We start from the raw sequence: 26,118 nt of genomic DNA on the forward strand, positions 1-26,118 counted from the left end.
GGCTGCCCCTGTGCCCCACGCCCAGCTCCACGGCTGCCCCGTGGCCTGCGCCCAGCCCCACAGCAGCCCCCCAGCTCAGCACCCAGCCCCAGTGCCCTGGGCCTGGCCCCACGGTGGCACCTGTGCCCCACGCCTGGCGCCACGGTGCCCCCCCGAAGCCCCAGCTTCCAGCCCCACAGCTGCCCTTGGCCTGTCTGTTTCAGCTCCCAGCCCCACAGCACATGGGTTCTCTCTGGCCCTGCCACCCCACTGCCTCCTGCCCCAGCCCCCCACTGCCCACCCCATGGCTTCCCCCCTGGCTCCTGGCACCCCCTCAAGCCCTCTAAGGTCTCCCCAGCACACCCTGACTGGGCGTGTGCTCCTGTGCCCCCAAACTCCCCATAGATCTCCCCATGGGACCCCCACTGCACCCCATGGACCTGCCCTGCACCCCATGGATCCATCCCAACTCCCTATGGAGCCCCCCCCCCACTTCACCCCATGGACCAGCCCTACACCCCACAGACCTATCTGGACTCCCTATGGACCCCCCACTTCACCCCATGGACCTGTCTTGCCCCCACAGAACCCCATTGCTCTCTGCCCCCCCCAGCAGCCTGGGGACTGCGGGCACCCTGGAGCCCCCCGCCCCCCGCGGGGCCCTCACACCCTATGGGCCCCACAGCTGCCCCACGGCCATGCCCAGACCCCCATCCCCGCCCCCGAAACAGCACCATAAGGGGCGGGGCCTCGGGGCGCGGGGGCGGGGCTCGCGTGGGGGCGGGGCAGCCCGAGCTGCGCGCGGGGTGGGATCCGCACGTGTCGCGGTGGCCCCGCGTGTCCCTCCCCGCGTGCGTCCCTCCCCACGCGTGTCCACGTCCCACGCGTGTCCACGTTCCACGCGTGTCTCCCCCCCGCCCGCGGGCCCCGTGCGACGAGAGAGGCAGCGTGCGACGCGGGGGGGGCAGCACAGCCGCTTTACTAGGGGGCGGCAGCGGCGCGGGAGCCGGCCCGCAGCCCCCCGCGGCCCCCCACGGCCCCCACGGCCCCCCACGGCCCCCCGCGGGGTCAGGGCGGGCGGCGGCGGTGGGCGCGCAGGCGGCGCAGGCGGAGGCGGCGCAGGCGCAGCGGGCGGTCGGGCGGCGGGCGGGCGCCGCGGGCGCGCAGCTCGCGCAGCCGCTGCCGCGCCGTCTTGGCCAGGCGGAAGCTGCAGGGCGTGGGCACGTTCTCGAAGGAGACGCGGCACGGCCGCCGCGCCGCCTCGTAGCCCGCCGCCCGCGCCGTCACCTCGTACTCGCCCGGGTTCAGCAGCCGCCAGTAGTCGCCGTCGAAGGCTGCGGGGCGGCGCGGCGGCGTCAGCGCGGCGGCGGCGCGGCCCCCCGCGCCCCCCGCCCGGCCCCGGCCCTACCCGTCCGCACGTCGTGGTTGATGCCGTCCACCGAGATGATGGCGTCGGCGATGCCCCGGTCCGTGTCGGCGTCGCGGACCACCCCCTTGATGCCGCGGTGCACCTGGGAAGCGCCGGCGCCGCGGGCGTCAGCGGCGACCGGGCGGCGCCGGGGTGTGTGCGCGCGTGCACACGCATCCACGTGTGGGTACACGCTTGCACATGTGCACGCACGTGCAGACATATGCACACACAGATGCACACGTATGCGCGCACATACAGGCACATGCACACATGAGCACGCACACATGTGCACATACACGTGCACACATGCACACACACGCACGGGTGCACATGCATGCACACATGTACACACATGCAGGTACATGCATGTGCACACACATACATGCACACATGCATGTGCACACACAGGTGCATGCATACACATGTATATGCACATATGCGCACACACGCAGACACACGCTTGTACACATGCACACACATGTAGACACAGATATGCTGCACGCTGTACATGCTGGGGCCTGCACGCACCCGCTTTGCCCAGCGTGCACATGCCTTGCACACACACACTGTGTGTGGAGCAGAGATGCTGTGGACTGCAGGCATAACGCACAGTGCATGCACCCCAGCACACACACCCCCCACACAGTGCACAGAGCATGCACGCTGTGCACACACCCTGCACATGCACCCTGCACACGCACCCCAGCACACAGTGCACACAGTGCTCCCCATGGCGCACACACCATGCACGCTGCGCTCCCCATCGCACGCACCCTGCACAGGTACCCAGCCCTTCCACACACACACCACGCACACAGTGCACACACCTTGCACATGCATACCGTGTACTCAATGTGCACGCGCAGCGCACATGCGCACAGTGCATGCAGTGCACACACACCCTGCACACGCACACCGTGCTGCACCGGTGCCTGCTGACCTGCGCCGCTGCGGTGTGGGGCCAGGACGCCCGGGTGCCCCGGCACTGCCCCTGCCCTGGCTGCACCCCAGGCCCCAGCCCCACACCAGAGGCAGCGGCGCGCAGCAGCGCCGGGGAAGAGGACAGGGGATGGAGCCGGCCCAGCCCTGCACTTGCATCCCCGAACCCGCTGTCCCCAGACCCACATCCTGAGCCCCCTGTCCCCGAGTCCTGCACCCCTGACCCCATGTCCCTGGAGCCCACACCCGCGAGCGCACTGTCCCCGAGCTCTGCATCCCTGAGTCCCATACCCCTGTGTCACTGGAGCTGCATCCTCCAGCCCTGCGTCCTGCATCCCTGAGCCCCTCGTCCCCAAGACTCACGTCCTTGAGCCCCACATCCCATGCCCCCAAAGCACGTCCCCAAACCCTACATCCCGCAGCGCCCCTGTCCGCAGACCGCACATCCCCAAGCCCCGTGTCCCTGAGCCCTGTGTCCCCACGCTGACGTCCCCACGCCCCCTGTCCCCGAGCCCCGTGCCCCCGACCTGCTCCATGTAGAGCAGCAGGGACTCGCGGTTGTTCTCCCACTCGCCGGGCAGCTCGGAGGCGTGCGGGAACTTGTCGCACGACAGCTCCACCGTGATCTCGAAGCAGTTGGTGTGCAGGTAGCTGAAGTCGTTCATGCCTGCGCGGGCGGCGGGGCCGGGCGTCAGGGGCCGGGTGCTGCCGCCGCCGCGCGCGAGCCCCCCGCGCTGCCCCACTCACTGCCGGGCACCGTGTGCCAGTTGGCGCCGTTGATGATGTTGCCGGAGCGGGCGAAGTCGTCGTAGTGGCAGAGGCGCCGCTCCTCGGTGGCCATGGCCAGGTTGGAGGTGGCGTAGACGGTGGCCAGCCAGCGGAAGACGCCGTCGTCGGCGGTGGGCGTCAGCTCCTGCGCCTTCCAGTAGGTGCGCGTCATGTCGAAGGGGTAGGTGACCACCAGCTCGCCGCCGTGCAGGTTGGCGCTCAGCACGAAGGGGTACCGCTGCATCCAGTCGATCACGGCGCGCGTCTCGGGGGCCACCTGTGCGGGCGACGCCGCGTCACCACCCGCTGCTGGCACAGCCCCGGGCGTCCCGATGCGGCAGTGCCACTGGGCTCACCGCAGTGGTGCCACCAGGCACATTGTGGCAGTGCCACCATGCTCACCATGGTGGTGCTACCAGGCTGGCTGCGGTGGTGCAACCAGGCTCACCGTGGTGGTGCCACTATGCTCACCGTGGTGGTGCTACCAGGCTCGCTGTGGTGGTGCAACCAGGCTCACCATGGTGGTGCCACTATGCTCACCCTGGTGGTGCTACCAGGCTCGCTGTGGTGGTGCAACCAAACTCACCATGGTGGTGCCACTATGCTCACCGTGGTGGTGCTACCAGGCTCGCTGTGGTGGTGCAACCAGGCTCACCATGGTGGTGCCACCATGCTCACTGTGGTGGTGCTACCAGGCTCGCTGTGGTGGTGCAACCAGGCTCACCGTGGTGATGCCACCATGCTCACCATGGTCGTGCAACCAGGCTCACTGTAGTGGTGCCACCAGGCTCACCATGGTGGTGCCACCAGGCTCACCGTGGCGTTGGCGAAGGTGTAGTACTCAGGGATGGGGATGTAGTGGTTGGGGAACTGGTCGGGCACCAGGTCGTTGTCCTCAGCATCCCACAGCGCCGTGTTGAGGTCGGCGAAGTTGTGGTTGAGGTCGATGCCCTCGTAGGTCCAGCGCCCCATGGCCCAGCCGGCCAGCTCCGAGCCCTGCACGGGGATGGGGTGAGCGGGCGCCGGGGGTCCCGGCCCGGGGGTCCCGGCCCAGCGCCCCGCCGTCCTACCAGCTTGTAGGCGGTCTCGTAGCCGTCGGGGTTCATGGAGGGCAGCAGGTGGATGCGGGTCTCGGTGACGAGGCGCACCACGCGCGGGTTGCCCCGCCGGTACTCCCGGCACAGGTACTCCATGAGGTTGAGGAGCAGCTCCCGGCCCAGCACCTCGTTGCCGTGCATCCCCGCCACGTAGCGGAACTCGGGCTCGCCTGCGGCACGGCCGGCCCGTGGGCGCCCGCCCCGGCCCCGGCCCCGGCCCCGGCCCCAGCCCCCGCCCCCGCCGGCGGCACCTACCCACTTCGTGGCGCCCGGGGTGGTCGGAGATCTCCATGACGTACATCTTGAGGCCCAGGTAGCTGCGGCCGATGCTGTAGACGCGGGTGATGCTGGGGCACTCCTCGGCCACCCGCCGCATCAGCTGCAAGGGCAGAGCTGGGCACCCCTGGGCACGGGGACCCCAGCCCCACGGCCAGGGGGCCCAGGGACCCCAGCCCCACGGCCGCGGTGGCCTGGGAACGAACCTTCCTCATCTCGTCGTAGTTGTGATGCCGGAAATCCAGCTTATCCGTGGGCTGGGGGTCGCTGGGCAGGTAGTAGATGTTGGTGGGATCTGCAGGGAGCCGAGAGCCGGGGCGGGAGGGACAGGGGGAAGGTCAGGACCAACAGCGGGATGCGGGAACGCCGGGACGTGGCAACACCGGGAATGGCAGGGGTGTGGGGCATGGGAGCAGCCAGGATGTGGGAATGGCAGGGACACAGGAGACACGGGAATGGCGGGAGTGTGGGGTGAGGGGCATGGGAGCAGCCAGGGTGTGGGAATGGCAGGGACACGGGAATGGCAGGGGTGCAGGAATGGCCCGGACACGGGAGTGGTGGGGATGCAGGAACGGCCGGGATGCGGGAATGGTGGGGACGTGGGAAAGGCCAGGATGTGGGAACAGCCAAGACACAGGAATGGACAAGACATGGGAAGTGCTGAGCTGCGGGAAGGACCAGGACATGGGAAGGGCCAGGACACAGGGAATGGCAGGGATTTGGGAACAACTGAGATGTGGGAAGGGCCAGGATGCAGGAAGGGCTGAGACATGGGAATGGCAGGGATGTGGGAAGGGCCAGGATGTGGGAAAGGCTGAGATGCGGGAAAGGCTGGGATGTGGGAAGGGCAGAGATGTGAAGAGGGCTGGGATGTGGGAAGGGCCAGGTCATGGGAAACACCAGGATGTGCGAAGGCCGGGGATGCGAGGAAGGCCGGGATGGGAGGTTAGGGATGTGGGAAAGGCTGGGGCATGGGGGAAGGCCGGGACACGGGAAGGCCGGGATGTGGGAAAGGCTGGGGCACGAGAAGGCCGGGCCAGGGAGGGGCGGGCTGAGCCCGGGCCCCACCGGGCAGCGGGCAGCCCAGGATCTCGGCGCGGAGGCAGATGGTGCCGTTCGGGAACCAGCTCTGGGGGTTGATGCGGAGGTAGCGCCCCACCACCGGCACCGGCAGCAGGTTGAGCACCGGCGTCTCGGGGTCTCTGTTTCCCGGGAATACCTGGGGAGGGAGAGGGCTGCCAGGGGCTGGACTGCCGCTTTGCCCACACACTGCTGGCACAGCGGGATGGTGCGGGTACTGGGGTGTGCCGGAGCCCAGTGCTTCCCGCCGTCCCGGCTGCCTGCCCTCCTGGCTTGGGCTCCGCTGCTGCCCTCCAGCCTGGGAGCCGGGATGCACCAGCCCCGGGCACTGGCCCCGCGGGTGCTGGGATGCACCAGACCTGGGCACTGGAGCCGCGGGAGCCGGGATGCACCAGACCTGGGCACCGGCCCCACGGGCACCAGGATGCACCAGCCCCGGGCACCGGCCCCATGGGAGCCGCGGGAGCCGGGATGCACCAGCCCTGGGCACCGGCCCCACGGGCACCGGGATGCACTGGCCCTGGGCACCACAGGAGCCGCGGGAGCCGGGATGCACCAGACCTGGGCACCGGCCCCGCGGGAGCCGGGATGCACCAGACCTGGGCACCGTCCCCACAGGAGCCGGGATGCACCAGCCCTGGGCTCCTGCCTCCTGCGGGAGCCAGGATGCACCAGACCTGGGCACCGTCCCCACGGGAGCCGGGATGCACCAGCCCTGGGCTCCTGCCTCCTGCGGGAGCCGGGATGCGCCAGCCCTGGGCTCCTGCCTCCTGCGGGAGCCGGGCGCCGGCCGGTGCCCCGATGCCGAGCTCTTCGGCAGCAGCCAGAGCACACACAGCCGCTCACAGACGCCTGCGCCCGTCAGACGTGGCCATGTGCCTGCGTGGGCACACGTGTGCCCTGCACACAGCCGTGCAGCAGCACGGCTGCGCAGCACTCGTATCTGTGCACCTGCACATATGTGAATGTGCACGAGGGAGTGCATGTACTGCACATGTGTGTGTGTGCACACACACAAACATGCACAGGACCACCCCTGTCCCACACATACCAGTGTATCCGCACATGCATCCAGGTGTGTGCACATGTGTGCACGTACACACACCCACGCAGCACCCCCACACTCAATCTTACCCCTGCATACGCGAGGGAACATCCATTCACACACACACGCCTTGCCCGAGCCCTGTGCGCAGCCGGTGTGCATGCCCTGTGCTCCTGCACACTCACATGCGTGCGCGCAGGGGGCACACGCCTTGCCCGAGCCCTGTGCGCAGCCGGTGTGCATGCCCTGTGCTCCTGCACACTCACATGCGTGCGCGCAGGGGGCACACGCCTTGCCCGAGCCCTGTGCGCAGCCGGTGTGCATGCCCTGTGCTCCTGCACACTCACATGCGTGCGCGCAGGGGGCACACGCCTTGCCGGAGCCCCGCGCACCCCCCGGGCAGCGCGGGACAAGGCGCCTTTGTGCCGGGGCTGCAGCTGGGCTCGAGCCGGGGGATGCCGACGCTCTCCGGGGGGAGCCAAAGGCAACAGCGCGCGGGGCGGCCAGGAGCGCCACGCCGGCACCTACCGCCTCCTGGCTCCCGTTGCGGCACGGCTGCCAGGCGCGGCTGTCGTTGCTGACCTGCACCTTGTAGGACGTCACCCAGTCGTACCTGCGGGGGCGGCGCGGGTCGGGGGGGGTGCGGGCGCGGGCCCCCCGCCACTGCCCCCTGCCCGCCCTTACGTCCAGATGGAGTTGAGGCCCTGCGTGATGACGCCGGTGAAATTGGTGAGGCGCCGGGCGTCGATCTCCAGCCACTGCTCCCCATCTTCGCGCCCCGCGCACCAGCCGCCGTCGTAGAAGTCCCCGTCGTAGAGCCCCGACTGCGGAGGGAGGGGGTCGGCCGGCGGCGCCCCAACAGACAGGCCCCCCCCCCCGGGCGGCCCTTTGCGTGGCCGTGGCAGGGCTCCCCGCTGCCCCTGCCGCCCCACACCGTGCCGGGGGCAAGGGGAGCAGAGCCCGGCTGCCCCGTGCACCCCATGTTCCCTGTGCACCCCGTGCCCAGCCCATGTGCACCCCACGGGCCCCGTGCACCCTATGCACCGTCCATGCGCAACCCACCTGCCCCCCATGGGCCCCATGCACCTCGTGCCGAGCCCTTGTGCAGCCCACGGGTCCCATGCAACCCATGTGCAGCCCACGTGCACCCCCCACACTCCACACATGCTGTGCATAGCCCCCAAGCACCCCATGGCCCCCCCACACCCTGTGCACGGCCATGTGCACAGCTCACGCAGGGCCCATGCACAGCCACGTGCGCTCTGTGCGTCCCACGCGCTGCCCACACACACCCCACGCCCCCTGTGCAGAGCCCACGTGCATCCCACGGGCCCCACGCCCCCTGTGCACAGCCCACGTGCACCCCATGGGCCCCACGCCCCCTGTGCAGAGCCCACGTGCACCCCATGGGCCCCACGCCCCCTGTGCACAGCCCACGTGCACCCCATGGGCCCCACGCCCCCTGTGCAGAGCCCACGTGCATCCCACGGGCCCCACGCCCCCTGTGCACAGCCCACGTGCATCCCACGGGCCCCACGCCCCCTGTGCACAGCCCACATGCACCTCATGGGCCCCACGCCCCTGTGCAGAGCCCACATGCACCCCATGGGCCCCACGCCCCCTGTGCAGAGCCCACGTGCATCCCACGGGCCCCACGCCCCCTGTGCACAGCCCACGTGCACCCCATGGGCCCCACGCCCCTGTGCAGAGCCCACGTGCACCCCACGGGCCCCACGCCCCCTGTGCAGAGCCCACGTGCACCCCATGGGCCCCACGCCCCTGTGCACAGCCCACGTGCACCTCGCCCGTGCCCGCGCCTGCCCTACCTGGATGTTGAGCCGCCCGCGGTGGGCGCCCAGGCCGTAGCGCTTGTCGCTGGAGGACCGGAGCTGGGAATCCAGGACGCGCAGGGACTCCAGCCCCAGCGGGGGACACCCTGGGCACAGCGCGCGGGGCCACGCTCAGCCTCCCGCGCGGCGCTGCCCCCGGGCAGGGCCCCGTATGTGCCGGTCCTGACCCCCGCGGCGGCGCCCGGGCTGGAGCAGGGAGCCCGCGGAGGCCCCACGGGGTCCGTGCCGTGCCGTGCCGTGCCGGGGACGGGCGGCTGCCCAGGCCGGCGAGGCAGCCCCCCTCCGCACGCTCCGGCCCCGTTCCCAGCCCGCTGGGGCCCGACCGAAACAGGCGGCAAGGCGCGAGGGACGGGGACACGGGCAGCCCTGCGCCTTGGGGCTCGGCAGGCGTCCCAGCCCCTGCCGCCCCCGGAGCCGGAGCATCAGCCCGGGGGCTGCGCAGCCTCTGCGCCTCCCGAGCCAGCTCTGCAGGGAACCGTCCCGTCCCGTCCCGACCCGTCCCGGGGGGCCGTGCGGGCCGGCTCCCGCAGCACGCGCGTGTCCAGCAGTGTGCACGGCCGTGCAGCTGCACGCGTGTCTGCATGCAGGCTGCGCGCACAGGGCGACACGGGCACTTGGGTGCGTGTGCACGTGTGGGGAGGACACGTGTCTCCCCGAGCACTGCGAGGGCGCGAGCTGCTCGCCGCACACGTGCCCACGAGCGCCAAGGTGTGCAACACGCCCCTGGGGCCGCGCGCCCGCCTTGCCCGCCGAGGCCGAGCCGCGGGGCCGCTGCTGGCCACGCGGGGCTCTGCGCTGGCTGGCACACGCATGTGCACGTCCGCGGCAGCCCCGCGGGCCCCTCTGCGCCGCCTCCCCCCGCGTTGCCCGTGCCCACCTGGCTCCGGCGGGGCCGCCGCTCCCCTGGCCGCGGCCTTGGGCTTCTTCCTCAAGACCTTCTTCTTGATGACTTTAACCCGCACGATCTTTTTCCGGGGCACCGGCGCTGGAGGGAGTCAAAGCGGACGCCAGTGGCAGTGGGGTCCCGCGGCAGGAGCACGGGGCTGGGGGGTCCCTGTGCCCCCAGGGGACGCGGGTGCATCGGTTTGGGCCTGCGTGCTCCTGGCCCACTCAGCACCCCGGCTCCTCTCCCCTGACCATAGCAAGGCTGTGGGTGCTAGGCATGTGCGGTGCATGTGTGTGCGGTGCATGTGTGTGTGTGCATGCGTGTGTGTGTATGTGTGTGCATGCGGGTGCAGCGCACGCGGGTGCAGTGCGTATGGGTGCAGTGTGTGCTATGAATGCTGGCGCAGTGCATGCGGGTGCTGTGGGTGTGGTGCATGTGTGTGCAGCGCACGCGGGTGCTGCGCAATGTGAGCACTCGCCCGGCGGGACAATGGGCTCGGCGCACTGCCCCGCTGCCCAGCACCCAGCACCCCGTGCTGCCCTCGCGTATGGGGACACCCTGGGGTGCTCGGGGCACCCACACACTGGGCAGCAGCACACGTGCATGTGAGCACCCCAGCTCTGTAGCCCGGCGGTGCCTGGCGATCCAGGTGTCCAGCTGTGTGCCGCAGGAGCCACATGCACATGCATGGCACACGCATGTGCGCACACACACACATGCACATGCACACAGAGAAATCTGCACACGCGCACACACAGAGAAGTCTGCACACGCGCACACCCCCAGCCCCTGCCAGCACATGGTGATGAATCACACACACGGTGCAGGCACACGCACACTCATGCAAACCACAGACAGGCAGACACACACGGAGCACGGACACACCAAAAGGGCACCCACAGGCACACCACCACGCAGAGACACGCATGTAAACCATGCACACATGCACACAGAGACACATAAACACACACACACACACGCTTGCACACACACATGCCTCGGGCTCTCTCGCATGAATGCTCTCACTCCGTCTGTACTCACACACACACACGCTTGTGCACACAAACAAGCTCTAATCCACTCACTCTGCCAACAGCTGTGCACACCAGTGCACACACACTCACCTCTTGTGCTCACACACACACCGGGTCTTGCAAGCACACTAGTGCACACACATGCACTCTGTGTGTGCACTCTGCACACACTCACAAACACGCACACACAGAATCTTGCAAGCAAACACACTCAAGTGCATACACAAGCACACTTCCTGTGCTGGCACACCCGCACTTGCACACCCACTGTGCACACCCACACTCGCCCTTGTGCTCACACACTAATGCGCACACACACAGTCTTGCAGACACACACCTACTTGTACATACACACACACACATGCCCGCGGCCCCCGCGGCAGCCCCATCCCGGCCCCCCCGCGGCTCCTACCTTTCGCCCCCGGGTCCCCCTCCTGCCGCGGCCGGGCCGTCCCCTCGGGGCCGGCGGCTGCGGGCGGCGTGGGGCTGGGGCGCCCCGTTGCCGGTCTGCCCGCCGGGCCCCGGGGGGGGCTCGCCGGGCCCTGCGCGGGGCTCGCCGTCGTGCCCCGGGGGGGGCTCACCGTCGTGCCCCAGGGGGGGCTCGCCTTGTCCCCGGGGGGGCTCGCCGTCGTGCCCCGAGGGGTGCCCATCGTCGTGCCCCGGGAGGTGCCCGCCGTGCCCCGGGGGGGGCTCGTTCTGCCTCGGGGGGTGCCCGCCGTGGCCCGGAGGGGGCTCGCCGTGCCTTGCGGGGTGGTGCTCGCCGCCGTGGCCCGGGGGGGGCTCGCTCTGCCTCGGGGGGTGCCCGCCGTGCCCCGGGGGGGGCTCGTCGTGCCCCGCGGGGCGGCCGTCGCCGGGGGGGGCGCGGGCCGCGGGGCGCCGTCGGGGCCGCCCCCCCGGGCCGGGGGCCGCGCCGGGACGGCTGCGGCCAGGAGCAGCAGGGCCAGGGGCAGCCGCAGCATGGCGACAGCGCGGCGCCGCTCCGCTCCGAGCCGCTCCGAGCCGATCCGCGCCGCGCCGAGCCGAGCCGCGCCGCGGCCCTGCCCCGCCGCTCTCGCCGCCCCTCCCCGCTCGCCGCCTCCCCCCGCCGCCGGCGGCCCTGCAGCGCCGGGCACCGGCCCAGGGCCGCGACGGCGCCGATGCCGGCGCGGGGCAGCGGCCGTGCCCGCCCCGGGGCCGGGGGCTGCCGCGGCCGCCTGCCAGGGGCCCCTGCCCGGGGCCGCCGGGGGGCCCGCGGGCCCCGCGCTCGCCGCCGCCTCGGGCTGCGCCCCCGGCCCGGTCCCCGGCCCGCCCGGCCGGGCTGCGCCGGCGCGGCCGCGCTCGCCGCGGGCTCTGCTCGTCCTTGCGGGACGCCGTGCGCGCGGGGCAGCCGCTGCCGCCCGCGGTGCCCGGCTCCCCCGGCCCGTCCCGTCCTGTCCCGTCCCGTCCCGTCCCGTGGGGCCCCCGTGCCCTTCGGGGCCCCGGGCTGCGTCCCCGCCAAACCCCCGCCGCACGGAGAGCCAGCGGCTCCCGCCGCCCTCCTGTGACCTCGTTTCCCCCCCCCGGCCGGGCCTTCCCGCGCCTCCCTCCGCCTCGTTTTGGGGGGCTTTCTCGTGGCCTCCGGCAGGCGGTTTGTGCCGCGGGCGGGGGAGCGGGCAGGGCTGGCATTGCCGCGGGGCCAGGCCCCGCTGCCCGGCCGGTCCCGTCGGGATGCTGCCCGGAGGCGGCTCCGCGCCGGCGCTTCCGCCGGCGCTAACACCTGGCAGCTCTGGGCACGGTGCCCGCCGGGCGCCGGGGCGCCGGGTGCCAGCGGCGGGAGCCGGGGGCCGGCGCGGGCGGCTCGGCAGGCTCCGGCGCCCTGCTTCGGCCCCAGTCAGCACTTCCAGGGATTTCATGAATTTCCACATGCGGCCTGGGTCGGAGCCAAGGCGGCCGCATCTGCGCGGCCGGCCGGCCGCCAGCGTCCCCTCCCGCCGCCCAGAGGCCCTGGAGGCGCGGGGCCGCCGCGGGGCGGGCTGCCGGGGCGCGCGGGGGGCCGCGGGGGGCCGGGCTGGCCAGCGCACGGTGCCGCCAGGCGCGCGGCGGCGGCCGCGGCGCCGGCCCGGGGGGAGAAGCCTGGGGGGATCTCGGGGTGCGGAGGGGCTGGGCCGGGCGCTGCAGGGCCCGCGGCCCGGCCGGCTCCCCGCCGGCCTGCTGCTCCGGGCGCGCTTCTCCGTGCGCCGCCGCTGCCGCCCCGGGGGTCTCCGTGAGAGCCCCTCGGAGGGTGAGGGCGGCTCCACGCCCGCTCGCCCTGCTCGGCACGGCGCCCGTCCCTCGCCCGCGCCGGCCACGAGCCGGGGACCCCTGCCCCGCACCCCAAAAGGGTGCTGGAGACCCCTGCCCCATGCCCCGAAAGGGTGCTGGGGACCCCCGCTCTGTGCCCCAAAAAGGTGCTGGAGACCCCTGCCCCATGCCCCGAAAGGGTGCTGGGGACCCCCGCTCTGTGCTCCAAAAAGGTGCTGGGGACCCCTGCCCCGAAAGGGTGCCCCTCCTTGCACACACAGCCCTGTCCCCACACACACAACCCCATCCCTGCACACACAACTCCGTCCCTTGCACAAACAGCCCCCTCACTTGCATACACAGCCCTGTTCTTGCACACACAGCCGCGTCCCCCCACACAACCCCATCCCTCGCACACACAGCCCCCTCCTCGCACACACAGCCTTCTCTTGTACGCAGACCTGTCCTTGCACATGAAGCCCTGCCCTTGCACATGCAGCCTGTCCCTTGCACACGCAGCCACATCCCTGCACACACAACCCCATCCCTTGCACACGCAGTCCCGTCCTTGCACACAAGGATGCAGCCCCATCCTTGCACATGCAGCCCCATCCTTTGCACACGCAGCCCTGTCCCTTGCACATGCAGCCGTATCCCTACACACACAACCCCATTCCTTGCACATGCAGCCCTGTCCCCACACACACAATCCTGTCCTTGCACACGAAGCCCTATCCTTGCACACACAACCCTATCCCTTGCACACACAGCCCCGTCCCCACACTCATCCCTGTCCCTGCACCCACAGCCCCATCCTTGCACGCACAGCCCATCCCTGCACACACAGCCCCATCCTTGCACACAAAGCCCATCTTCACACACTCAGCCCATCCTTGCACATGCAGCCCATCCCCGCACCCCCATCCTTGCATGCGAAGCCCATCTCTGCACACTCAGCCCATCCTTGCATGCGCAGCCCGTCCCCACACTCGCAGCCCATCCTTGCACACACAAACCCATCCCCACACCCACAGCCCCATCCTTGCACCTGCAGCCCCATCTCTGCACACTCAGCCAATCCTTGCACATGCAGCCCCATCTCTTACACACACAACCCCATCCCTGCACACACAACCCCATCCCCACACCCGCAGCCCCATCCTTGCACGCACAGCCCATCTCCACACACTCAGCTCATCCTTGCACGCTCAGCCCGTCCCTGCACGCACAGCCCATCCTTGCACACACAGCCCATCTCCACACACTCAGCCCATCCTTGCACGCTCAGCCCATCCTTGCACGCTCAGCCCGTCCCCGCACGCACAGCCCATCCTTGCACACACAGCCCATCTCTGCACACTCAGCCCATCCTTGCACACTCAGCCCATCCTTGCATGCTCAGCCCGTCCCCGCAGACGGCACGTGGAGCCGCCACGACGTTCCCAGCTTTATTGGCAGGCGGTGTCGGCGTCGGCGTCGGCGTCGGCATCTCAGCGGGCGGCGGCGCCGGCGGGGACGGCTCAGTAGCGGCTGCGCCTGCCGCGCCGGCGCCGCGAGTGGTGGTGGCGGTGGCGGTGGTGGCGGCGGTGGCTGTGCCCGTGCCGGCGGTGCCTGCGGTGCCGCCGGCCGTGGCCTCGCCGGTGGTGGCGGCGGCGGCGGCTCCTGCTGCGGGTCCTGCTGCGCCGGTAGCGGGCCATGCTGGGGCCGGGCGAGCGGTGCGGGGCGCGGGGCGGCCGCCCTGTCCTGCCGGCGGGTCTCTGCCCGCCGCCGCCGCGCCACCTTTATGGGGGGCTGCCGGGGCGAGGCCCTTTGTGACGGGCCCCAGTGCCGCCCGGCGCCGCCCGGCGCCGCCCGGCGCCCCGGAGCACCCCGGAGCACCCCAGAGCACCCCGGAGCACCCCAGCATCCCAGAGCACCCCCGTGCACCCCGGAGCACCCTCTCCCTAACTGCAGGCCTTTCCTGGCCCCTGGCTTGTTGCGTTTTGGACCGCTCCACGGGGCTTGGAGCAGGCAGGAAGCGCTTGCTGCGGTGGGCGCAGCTTGTGCCTGGCTCACTGCCGGGCACCGCCGAGCCGCCCACCCGGCCCGCACTGCCGTGTCCCTGCTGGTCCCTGCACCCTGACACATTTGTCACATCCTTGCTTAGCTCTGCTGGCTGGGATGCACGAGCTGTGCAGGATGCAGGATCAATGTGGGATGCAGGGGCAGTGCGGGTTGCAGGATCACTGCGGGATGCAGGATCAATGTGGGATGCAGGGGCAGTGCGGGATGCAGGTACAATGCGGGATGCAGGGGTAGTGCGGGATGCAGGATCAGTGCGGGATGCAGGATCAATGTGGGATGCAGGGGCAGTGCGGGATGCACAAGCTGTGCGGGATGCACGGCTGGCCCCGTGACCAGGACCCTACCGCAGCGGGGGGGCCCCACATGCCAAACTGCCATCAAGCTCCCACCGGGAGCATTTCTGAGCCTGGGGCCATCTAGTCCCCAGTGCCGCCTGGGCTGGGGAGGGATGGCCTGGCACCCGCGGGGTCCCGTGGGGAAGCGGGGCGCGGATGTGGCCCGGGAGCGGGTGGCCCCAGCCCGGGGTGCCCTGTCTGACCTCACAGAGCCCCGCGGCGTCCCCACGGCTACGCGGTGCCGCCCGGCACCATCCCCGTCCCCACCGCCGAGGCCGGCAGACGGCGGCGTGCCGCGCGGCGGGCAGCTCCAGCTCCGGGCCACCATGAGCCACCGCGCCTGCTTGCCGCCTCCCACGCGCAGGAACCGCCGCCGGCGCCACTGCCCCAGCCGCCGGCGCCGGCACCGCCGCAGCGGCTGCAGGAGGACGGGCAGGAGAGGTGACGGCGGCGGCGGCGGGCAGCCGGGCCGGGGCGGGTGGCGCGGGCGGCCGGACCCTCACGCTCCCCTTTCTCCCCGCAGCTTTCCGCGTCCGCACCGTGTATTACTACCGGAGAAAAAAGTGACCTGGCAAAGACCGCTGGCAGCGGAGCTCGAGCCGCCGCAGTGCCGGGCCGCTCAGCAATAAACACCCGCACTGGCTCGGTGCCTCCTGCAAGCCGTCTGCCTGCACGCCTGTGTCCCTGCGTCCCTGCATCTCCATGTCCCCATGTCCCTGCATCCCTGTGTCCCTTCATCCCCATGTCCCTGTGTCCCTGCATCCCCACATCCCGGCATCCCCGCGCCCCCGTGTCCCGCGCCCAAGCAGCACGCGCCGCCCGCGGTGCAGACACTTTATTGGTGACGGGCTGCGGCGGCCCTCGCCGGTCCCCGCCGCGGCGCCGGCCCTGACGGCGCTAGAAGATCACGCTGCGGCGGTAGTGGGAGCAGGGGCAGGCTAGGAGAGAGGCAGAGCGTGAGCGCCGCCGGCCCCGCACGGCCCCGCACGGCCCCGCACGGCACGCCGTGGCACGGCTCGGCTCGGCTCGGCACGGCTCGGCCTGGCCCGCCACCACGTCTCACCTCGCGGGCGGTGCCGGCGGCTCCGGCGCCGGGGGCGGCTCCGGCGGCAGCCGCAGGGGCCCCGGCGCCGCCTGGGCCTCGGCCGGCAGCCCCGGCTCAGGTAGCGGATGTAGCGGACCATGGCGCCGGGGGCCGCGCGGCAGCGCTGGGGGCGGCGGCGCCGGGCGGGGGTCTGAGCCGGGCCCCCCCGCGTCACAATGACGGGGGGATGGAGCCCCGGGGATGGACCCCCCTCCAATCATGGACCCCCCTACGGATGGACCCCCCCGGGATGGACCCCCCCTCCAATCATGGACACCCCTACGGATGGACCCCCCCGGGATGGACCCCCCCCTCCAATCATGGCCTCCCCCAGGATGGACCCCCTTGGGGATGGACCGCCCTAGGGATGGACCTCCCCGGGATGCACTCCCCCCAAAGATGGACCCCTCCAAGGATGGACCCCTCCAAGGATGGACCCCTCCAAGGATGGACCCCCCCCATCATGCCCCCCGAGGATGGACCCCCCAGGGATATTTCCCCCCCGGGGACATGGGGATGGGTCCCCAGGGATGAAGCTCCTGGGGCTGAGCCCCTCCATGTACATCCCCCCCATCCCAGGATGCCCCCCCAGGGCAGGGATCCCCCCCCCAGGCTGGAGCACGGCCCAGCCCCCCCCCCCGCTGTGCCATGAGGGTCCATGCTGTGCTGCAGGCGCTGCAGCATCCCCAGCGCACACGTGCGTGTAGGCGTGCGCATGTGTACAGCTGCCGTGCGGGTGTGCACACAGTCGTGCGGGAGCACAGCCCTCGCCCACCCGCACCATCACCCAGCCCCGGGACGCAGGGCACGTGTGACATTGGGGTGGCACTTGGCAAAAGCAGAGCAATTCAACGCCTGGGGTGACCAGCCCGGACCCCCGGGCCACCCTGCTCCGTGTACCCAGCCCTGCCCTGCCCGGGGACGTTGCCCCCCCGCGGTGCCCCCGGCGCCGCTGCTGCAGCCTGCCCCAACACACGCAGTGTGCGAGAGCCCACGGTGTATTTGCCCCGCGCAGCGCAGCTGGTTGCCGGCACCGTGCCGGGGCGAGGAAGAGGAAGGCGGCGGCGGGGAGAGCGGGCGGGTGGGCAGTGGGCAGAGCTGCTCGCGGGCCGGGCCGGGCCGGCAGCCGCAGCGCCCGGGCGCCGGCAGTGCTCGGGGAGCCCGAGCCAGGCGGCGCCGGCAGGAAGGGGAGGGGAGGGAAGCGCTGCGCCGCGGCCCAGGGGCTGCCAGGAGGCCCGGGGCACGCTGGAGACGGCGCCGCGGCGGTCCCATGTGCTGAGCCGAGCCGAGCCGAGCCGAGGAGGGGCCGCGGCGGCTCGGGGGGTGCTGGGGCTGTGCCAAGCATGCAGGCTCGTCCCCCCCCCCCCCCCGTTGCCCCCTCGCACGGGCAGCGGAGTGGGGCCGAGCTGCGCCCCGCGGCTGCCCTGGTGGCTCCCCGTGTGCCACCACAGGAGCCGGGCCACGGCAGCGTCACCGGCAGCCCGCTGGGCACCGGGGGGAAGCGGCCGCTGCCGGGGACCCCGGCGGGTGCAGCCATGGGTCATTGTGCGGCCGGGCCGGACTGTGACATCAGGGACCCTGCGGCGCTGGAGCAGTGGCACCGGGTCCCGGTGAGGGTGCACGGCCCGGCGCATCCGGCACGGGGTGCACGGAACAGGGCGTCTGGCACAGGGTGCGTGGCACAGGGTCCCACCATGGGTGCACGGCACAGGGTCCTGGTGCGGGTGCACGGCACGGGGGGTCCCAGGGCGGGTGCACGGCATGGGATGTCCAGCACAGGGCGCGCAGCACGGGGCCGTGCGTGGGGCACGTGCCACCCAGCTGCGCTGCAGGGGCCCGGCACGCCGCCCCGCGCGCGGCACCGCTGTGCCGGTGGAGGGCAGCGGGGTCCTCGCCGCCGCCGCCCCGGTGCTCACCCGGGCCCCCCTCCGCAGCCTCGCAGGGACGGCCCCATGGCCCGGCCGCCGCGGGCGCCCGCCGGCACGGCCCCCCGGGCGCCCGGGCGCTCACTGTGGGCCTGCAGCGCGGTGCAGCACCTCCTCGACGGCGCCGGCATGGTGCTGAGCCTCCTGCTGGTGCTGGCGCTGAGCGTCCTGGCGGGCTGCACCGGCCTGCTCTGCTTCACGCTCGTGGCGGCGACGGCGCACGTCCTCGCCGGCAGCCCGCTGCCCTCCCTGCTGCTCCTGGGCCAGCTGCTGCTGCTCGCCCTGCTGCTGCTGTCGGGCGCGCAGCGGGCGCGGGGGCTGCTGCGGCAGGAGCCGCGCCGCCCCTGACGCCCCCGCCGCAATACAGCCCTGGCCGGCGCCTCCGCCACCTCCGCCTCGCTGCGCCGCCCCGGCCGGCACCGCCGCCGGCTCCCGGCACCCGACCCACCGCCGGGGGTCCGGCCGCGGGGGGGGGGGGGCGTCACGCCGGGAGGCCCATCCCTGGGGGTGCATGGGGGGGCAGCCTGGGGAGGGCTCGTCCTTGGGGGTTTCATCTCCGGGGGCTGCATCCCTGGTAGGGGGCTCGTCTCTGGGGAGTCTCAGTCCGGGGCAGATTCGTGCTGGGGGGTTCATAACTGCGGAGTCCCTACGTGGGGGGTCCATCCCTGAGGGGGGTCCATCCCTAGGGGGTCTATCCCTAGGGGGGGTCTATCACTGGGGGGGTTCATCCCTGGGGGGCCCATCCCTGGGGTGGTCTATGTTTGGGGGGGTCCATCATTCGGCGGAGTCCATCCCTGGCGGGTCCATCCCTGGGGGGGGCATCCTTGTAGTGGGGGTCCATCACTGGGGGGGGACGACCATCATGGGCGGGTCCATTCCTGGGGGGGTCCATCCCTAGGGCGGTCCATGATTGGGGGGGTGCATCCCGGGGGGGTCCATCCCTAGGGGGGTCCATGATTGGAGGGAGGGGTCCCTCCCTGGGAGGTCCATCCTGGGGGCGGTCCATCCCTAGAGGGGTCCATCCGTAGGGGGGTCCATGATTGGAGGGGGGTCCATCCCCGGCGCTCCATCCCCCCGTCATTGTGATGCGGGGGGGCCCGGCTCAGACCCCCGCCCGGCGCCGCCGCCCCCAGCGCTGCCGCGCGGCCCCCGGCGCCATGGTCCGCTACATCCGCTACCTGAGCCGGGGCTGCCGGCCGAGGCCCAGGCGGCGCCGGGGCCCCTGCGGCTGCCGCCGGAGCCGCCCCCGGCGCCGGAGCCGCCGGCACCGCCCGCGAGGTGAGACACGGCGGCGGGCCAGGCCGAGCCGTGCCGAGCCGAGCCGTGCCGAGCCGAGCCGAGCCGAGCCGAGCCGAGCCGTGCCACGGCGTGCCGTGCAGGGCCGTGCGGGGCCGTGCGGGGCCGGCGGCGCTCACGCTCTGCCTCTCTCCTAGCCTGCCGCTGCTCCCACTACCGCCGCAGCGTGATCTTCTAGCGCCGTCGGGGCCGGCGCTGCGGCGGGGACCGGCGAGGGCCGCCGCAGCCCGTCACCAATAAAGTGTCTGCACCGCGGGCGGCGCGTGCTGCTTGGGCGCGGGACACGGGGGTGCGGGGATGCCGGGATGTGGGGATGCAGGGACACAGGGACACAGGGATGCAGGTATGCAGGGACACAGGGACACAGGGATGCAGGGACACAGGGATGCAGGGACGCAGGGATGGGGTGACACAGGGATGTGGGGCGCGATGGGGGGACTCACAGGATGCGCTGGAGCCAGTGCGGGTGTTTATTGCCGAGCAGCCCAGGGCTGCAGCCCCCCCGGCTGCAGGAAGCCAGCGGCTTTTTGGGGAAACCTGCCGGCGCCGGGGAGCTCCGCAGCCGCGGCAGCGGTGCACAGCAGGCGCTTCGAGTGCTGCGAGGGAGCAAGGGGGACACCAGGCGTCTCCGAGAAATTCCTGCAACTTCCCCGTGTGATGGAAATGCCGGCGTGCTGCGGAAACGGGAGCGGGCAGGGCTGCGCCTCCGGCCCATTCCGCTCCCCCTCGCCGCCTCCCCTCCCGCGGCGCTGCTGCGGCCCCGCTCCAAGGCCCCGTACTGTGGGCACCAGGGTGCTGGGGCACCAGGACACTGGGCTGCTGGGGCACCGGGCTGCTGGGGCACCGGGCTGCTGGGCTGCCAGCGTGCTGGGGTGCTGGGGCACGCGAGCACAGGGGTGCTGGGCTGCCAGCGTGCTGGGGTGCAGGAGCACCAGGACACCTGGCCGTTGGGGCACTGGGGCACTGGGGTGCTGGGATGCTGGGTGCTGGGGCACCACAGCACTGGGGCACTGGGGTATTGGGGTGCTGGGGCACTGGGGCACCAGGGCAGTGGGGTGTTGGGGTGCCCCGCACCAGTGCACAGTGCCAGGCCTTTCCCATGCCGCTTCTCGCCCCGGGAGCGTGGCGCGGTGGCGAGGGGCCAGTGCCTCCCGCCGGGTACGTGGGATCGCCCCGGGCAGCCGCCCGGGTGTCGTGGCCGAGCAGAGCGGGGCTGCGTGGTGCAGCGTGGTGGGGAGCGGCCGCCTGCAGCACACCGGAGCTGCACCGGGCTGCACGGGGGTGCTCCGGGGTGCTGGGGTGCTCCGGGGTGCTCCGGGGTGCACCGCGGCGCCGGGCGGCGCCGGGGCCCGTCACAAAGGGCCTCGCCCCGGCGGCCCCCCATAAAGGCGGCGCGGCGGCGGCGGGCAGAGACCCGCCGGCAGGACAGGGCGGCCGCCCCGCGCCCCGCACCGCTCGCCCGGCCCCAGCATGGCCCGCTACCGGCGCAGCAGGACCCGCAGCAGGAGCCGCCGCCGCCGCCACCACCGGCGAGGCCACGGCCGGCGGCACCGCAGGCACCGCCGGCACGGGCACAGCCACCGCCGCCACCACCGCCACCGCCACCACCACTCGCGGCGCCGGCGCGGCAGGCGCAGCCGCTACTGAGCCGTCCCCGCCGGCGCCGCCGCCCGCCGAGATGCCGACGACGCCGCTGCCGCCGCCTGCCAATAAAGCTGGGAACGTCGTGGCGGCTCCACGTGCCGTCTGCGGGGACGGGCTGAGCGTGCAAGGATGGGCTGAGTGTGCGGAGATGGGCTGTGTGTGCAAGGATGGGCTGCGCGTGCGGGGACGGGTTGAGCGTGCAAGGATGGGGCTGCAGGTGCGGGGACAGGTTGAGTGTGCAAGGATGGGCTGAGCGTGCAAGGATGGGGCTGAGCGTGCAAGGATGGGGCTGCAGGTGCGGGGATGGGGTTGTGTGTGCAGGGATGGGGTTGTGTGTGCAAGGGACGAGCTGCGTGTGCAAGGATGGGGCTGCGGGTATGGGGACAGGCTGCGTGTGCAAGGATGGGGCTGCGGGTGCGGGGATGGGGTTGTGTGTGCAAGGATGGGGCTGTGTGTGGGGGGATGGGGCTGCGTGTGGAAGGGACGGGCTGTGTGTGCAAGGATGGGGCTGTGTGTGGGGATGGGGCTGCACGTGCGGGGACGGGCTGCGTGTGCAAGGCGTTCGTTCCTCCTAGGCACGCTCAGGCTGGGCGGGTTGGGCGAGCGGCTGCGACGTGGCTGAGCACCGCTCAGCGCTCAGCGCTCAGCGCTGAGCACCGGCTCGGCGCGGGGCTCGGAGGGGTCTGCTCAGCGGCACGGGGTCCAGCTGGCGGCCTGTGGCTGGTGGCGTCCCCCAGGGCTCCGTACTGGCTCCCATCCTGCCCAACTTCTTCATCAGTGACCTGCATGAGGGCACAGAGTGCCTCCTCAGCCAGTTTGCGGGTGATCCCAAGCTGGGAGGAGTGGCTGACACACCCGAGGGCTGTGCTGCCACTCAGAGAGACCTGGACAGGCTGGAGAGCTGGGTGGAGAGGAACCTCCTGAGGTTCAACAAGGGCATGTGCAGAGTCCTGCACCCAGGGAGGAATAACCCTGGGCACCAGTACAGGCTGGGGGTGACCTGCTGGAGAGCAGCTCTGCAGAGAAGGACCTGGGAGTGCTGGTGGACAACGGGTTGACCATGAGCCAGCAACGTGCCCTTGTGGCCAAGAAGGCCAACAGTCTCCTGGGGTGCATTAGGAAGAGTGTTGCCAGCAGGTCGAGGGAGGTGATCCTGCCCCTCTCCTCAGCCCCGGGGAGGCCTCATCTCGAGTCCTGTGTCCAGTTCTGGGCTCCCCAGTGTGAGAGAGACATGGAGCTACTGGAGAGAGTCCAGCGTAGGGCTACGAAGATGATCCGAGGGCTGGAGCACCTGCCCTACGAGGAACGGCTGCGAGAGCTGGGCCTCTGCAGCCTGGGGAGGAGCAGACCGAGGGGGGATCTGATCAGTGTGTACAAGTACCTGCAGGGAGGGTGTCAGGGGGACGGGGACAAACTCTTTCCAGGTGCCCCGTGTGACAGGACAAGAGGCAACGGGCAGAAATGGAAGCACAGGCAGTTCCGCCTGACCGTGAGGGGGAATTTCTTCCCTGCGAGAGTGACGGAGCCCTGGGACAGGTTGCCCAGAGAGGTTGTGAAGTCTCCTTCTCTGGAGATCTTCAAGGCCCGCCTGGATGCAACCCTGTCTACCATGCTGTAGGTGACCCCGCTGAGCAGGGGGTTGGACTAGATGATCTCCAGAGGTCCCTGCCAACCTCAACCATTCCATGATTCTGTGACGGGGCTGCGTGTGCGGGGGTGGGTGCGTGTGCAAGGACGGATGCGTGTGCAAGGACAGGCGCTGGGCCGTGCCGGGCAGGCAGCAGCAGCGGGTCCCTGCCGTGGCGTCCCCCCCCCGCCCCATAGCGTGGTCCGTGTCCCCTCCGGTCACTCTGTGACATCGCGGGCGCTGGCGACGGCGCCGTGCCCGTGCCCGTGCCCGTGCGCGTGCCGGCAGCGGGCCATGGCGCCGCAGGGCTGAGCGGGGCCGGGCGCGGGACATGAGCGCCGGCGGCGCCGAGGAGGTGAGCGACGGCAGCGCCCTCACCGGGGCCTCGGGGCTGCCCGGCTCCCCCCTGCCAGCGCCGGCGGCTCCGGCGCTGCCCTCGGCCCCGCTCTCCCCGTGTGCGCAGGGCTGAGCGGAGGCTGCCGGGACGCGCGGCCGGCGCGGGCGGGCGCCGGGCTCGGCACCATGCCGCCGCTCCCCAGGGAGGTCCTGCAGGGCGCCAGGCGCCTCCTCTGCTTCCTCGGCCTCCTGCTCTACCTCGTCATCCTCGCCGTCGTCACCTACTACTTCCTCATCTTCCTGACGGTCCCCACCATCGCCTTCTCCGAGTACCTGCTCCCGGCCGTCCACCTCTTCTTCCACGCCCTGACGCCGGCCACGGACATCTTCTTCCACGAGGTGGTCTGGGCGCTGGGCGTCTTCGTCGTCTCCCTGGCCCTCCCCGGCGCCCTCTACTCCACCATCAGGCTGGTCCTGCTGCCTCTTTACTTCGAGCTGAGCCGACAGGTCTTCTGAGCACGCGGCGGCAATGGCCGCGGGTGCCGGGCGCCGCCGGGACGTGGCCCAGGCTGGTAGGTCTCCGACGGGGATTTCCTGCTGGTCTCTTCTTCCCCAGCAGCCAGACTGTCCCGGGTTTGACTGCACCTCTGAGCCTGGAGATCCAGCCCGTCTCCGTGCCCCAGCCCACTTCTATTCCCAGTCCATCTCCATTCCCAGTGCATCCCTGTGCCCAGCCTGTCTCCATTCCCAGTCCATCTCTGTTCCCAGCCCATCCCCGTGCCCAGTCTTTCTCCATTCCCAGCCCATCCTCATGCCCAGCCCGTCCCTGTTCCCAGCCCATCCCCGTGCCCAGCCCGTCCCCGTGCCCAGCCCAGGCCCGGCGGCGCAGAGGGAGACCCGAGTCGCTCCGCTCCCTTGCAGCCTGTATTGGAGCTTTCCGCGGGCGCTGGGGCTGGCGGGGAGCCGGGAGCTGCCGCAGCCGCCGCCGCGCTCCTGCCTCTGTGACTTCACAGGAGCGGCTCGGCCCTGGCACGGCTCGGCTCGGCACGGCACGGCCTGGCCTGGCCGGGCAGCGCTGCCCCGGCGTCGCCGCGCCTGGCCGCGTCCCGCTCACCGGGGCCCGTCTCCTGCTCCTCCAGGCGGAGCGGCGGCGGCGGGGCGAGCCGGCGGCGGGGCAGGATGCGTGCCGCCCTCGGAAGCCCGCTCCGGGCGCTGGGGAAGCTCCTGTCCTTCGTCGTCGTGCTCATCTTCTGCGACCTCCTCCTCCGCTTCGCCTTCATCTTCCTCTTCTTCCTGCTGCTGCCGCTGGTGGTGGCGTACGAGCAGCTGCTGCCGGCCCTGCTCGCCCTGCTGCTCTCCGCCGTGCCCCTGGCCGACAGCTTCCTCAACAAGCTGCTGCCGGCCCTGGCGTCCTTCCTCCTCGCCCTCTTCCTGCCCTTCCTCATCTTTCTCTGCGTCACGCAGCTGCTGGTGCCGCTCGGCCGGCAGCTCCTGGCGCTCGCGTGCTGAGCTCAATACAGCTGCCGGCATTGCCCCATGTCAGCCACCTCCTCTGTGCACCCGCGCCATGGCCGCCGTGTCCCGCGCTGCGCTCTGCTCCGGCACGCCGCCAATGCCGGGCCCGCTCCGGAGGCCCAGCCGCCCGCGCCACCCCGGCTGGTGCCCTTTCCCGCAGCGGGGAAGATCTCAGCACACCCTGCGCCTGCACTGCTCCGGTTCTCCGCGGCTCCCAGTCGCGCCCCTCCGCTCGCTGCCACCCTCGATCTGCCCGAGAGCTCCGCGCATGGCCGAGCAGCTCCGGGCTCCGCGCATGGCCGAGCAGCTCCGGGCTCCGTGCATGGCCGAGCAGCTCCGGGCTCTGTGCATGGCCGAGCAGCTCCAGGCTCCGTGCATGGCCGAGCAGCTCCGGGCTCTGTGCATGGCCGAGCAGCTCCGGGCTCTGTGCATGGCTGAGCAGCTGCAGGCTCCAAGCACAGCTGAGCAGCTCCAGGCTCCGTGCATGGCTGACCAGCTCCGGGCTCCAAGTGCGACTGAGCAGCTCTGGGCTCCGTGCATGGCCGAGCAGCTCCGGGCTCCAAGCATGGCTGAGCAGCTGCAGGCTCCAAGCACAGCTGAGCAGCTCCGGGCTCTGTGCATGGTCAAGCAGCTCCGGGCTCCGTGCATGGCCGAGCAGCTCTGGGCTCCAAGCGTGGCTGAGCAGCTCTGAGCCCGGCCAACCGGCTCTGGATAAAGGCTGCGTGGGGCAGCGGTGGGGCAGCAGCCCCGGCAGGGCGTGTCCTGCTCAGGGGGCCGCTCGCTCTGCCGCTCGCTGTGGCACGGCTGGGAAGGGACCCGCAGCTGCAGGGAGAGTGCGGCCTCCAGGCTGCGCAAGTGGTAACGGGAGGGGAGTGAGAGCTGGGCTCCCACGGGCTGCGCAGCGTGTGCACAGCTGTGCATGCACGCATGCACCCACACCCACACATGCATCCACACCCACATATGCACCTGCAGCCCTGTGCACACATGTGTGCACACCCGCTTGCACACATGCACACACACCCATGCATGCAAACACACCCACATGTGCACCCACACCCCCATTCATGAATGCGTGCACACCACCATGTGCACACATACATATCCCCATGCATATATCTATGCACATCCACTGTCACGTACACACACACACATTCATGCATGCATGCACACTCACGCATGCACACCCCCACGTGCACTCCCACGTACACATGCAGGCATGCCCTCACATGCACAAACACAAACCCATTCGTGCATACACTCACACCAATGCATGCATGCACACCCTGTGCATGCGTGCAAGCACACCCACACATGCACACAGACTTGGAACCACATGCTCCCATGTGCATGCATGCACATGGCAATGCATGCATGGATGTGCATACATGCATGCACACAACCCCACCTGCACAGATGCACACCCCCATGCATCCATATACGCATACTAATGCATGTACGCATACTGCCCAGGGCATGCACCCCAAGCATGCATGCATGCACCTCCATGCATGAACACAGAACCCATGTGCACAGGCAGGCACACTCACGCATGCAAGCACACCCCTACGTGTATGTGCACACCCATGCATGCATGCATGTATGCCCATGCATGCACACCCCCATGCATGCATGCACAAACCCATGCATGCATGCAGGTCCTTGTGTGCACGCATGCGGACCTCCATG

At 71.2% G+C, this 26,118-nt stretch overlaps 1 protein-coding gene across 1 annotated transcript; it reads right to left on the minus strand.

Moving 5' to 3' along the window:
* Positions 1-1,047: 1,047 nt before the first annotated feature.
* On the minus strand, positions 1,048-11,015 carry CPXM1 (carboxypeptidase X, M14 family member 1). Its single transcript, XM_062574478.1, has 14 exons — positions 10,778-11,015; positions 9,323-9,430; positions 8,422-8,531; positions 7,280-7,419; positions 7,124-7,208; positions 5,539-5,689; positions 4,677-4,765; positions 4,450-4,573; positions 4,168-4,364; positions 3,914-4,093; positions 3,077-3,374; positions 2,857-2,996; positions 1,388-1,490; positions 1,048-1,313 (listed from the first exon to the last, which is right to left on the minus strand). Exons 1-14 carry the CDS (start codon positions 11,013-11,015, stop codon positions 1,048-1,050), a joined length of 2,229 nt encoding a protein of 742 aa, XP_062430462.1.
* Positions 11,016-26,118: the final 15,103 nt, after the last annotated feature.

Source organism: Rhea pennata, chromosome 4, assembly GCF_028389875.1.
Source record: "Rhea pennata isolate bPtePen1 chromosome 4, bPtePen1.pri, whole genome shotgun sequence".
NCBI lineage: Eukaryota > Metazoa > Chordata > Aves > Rheiformes > Rheidae > Rhea > Rhea pennata.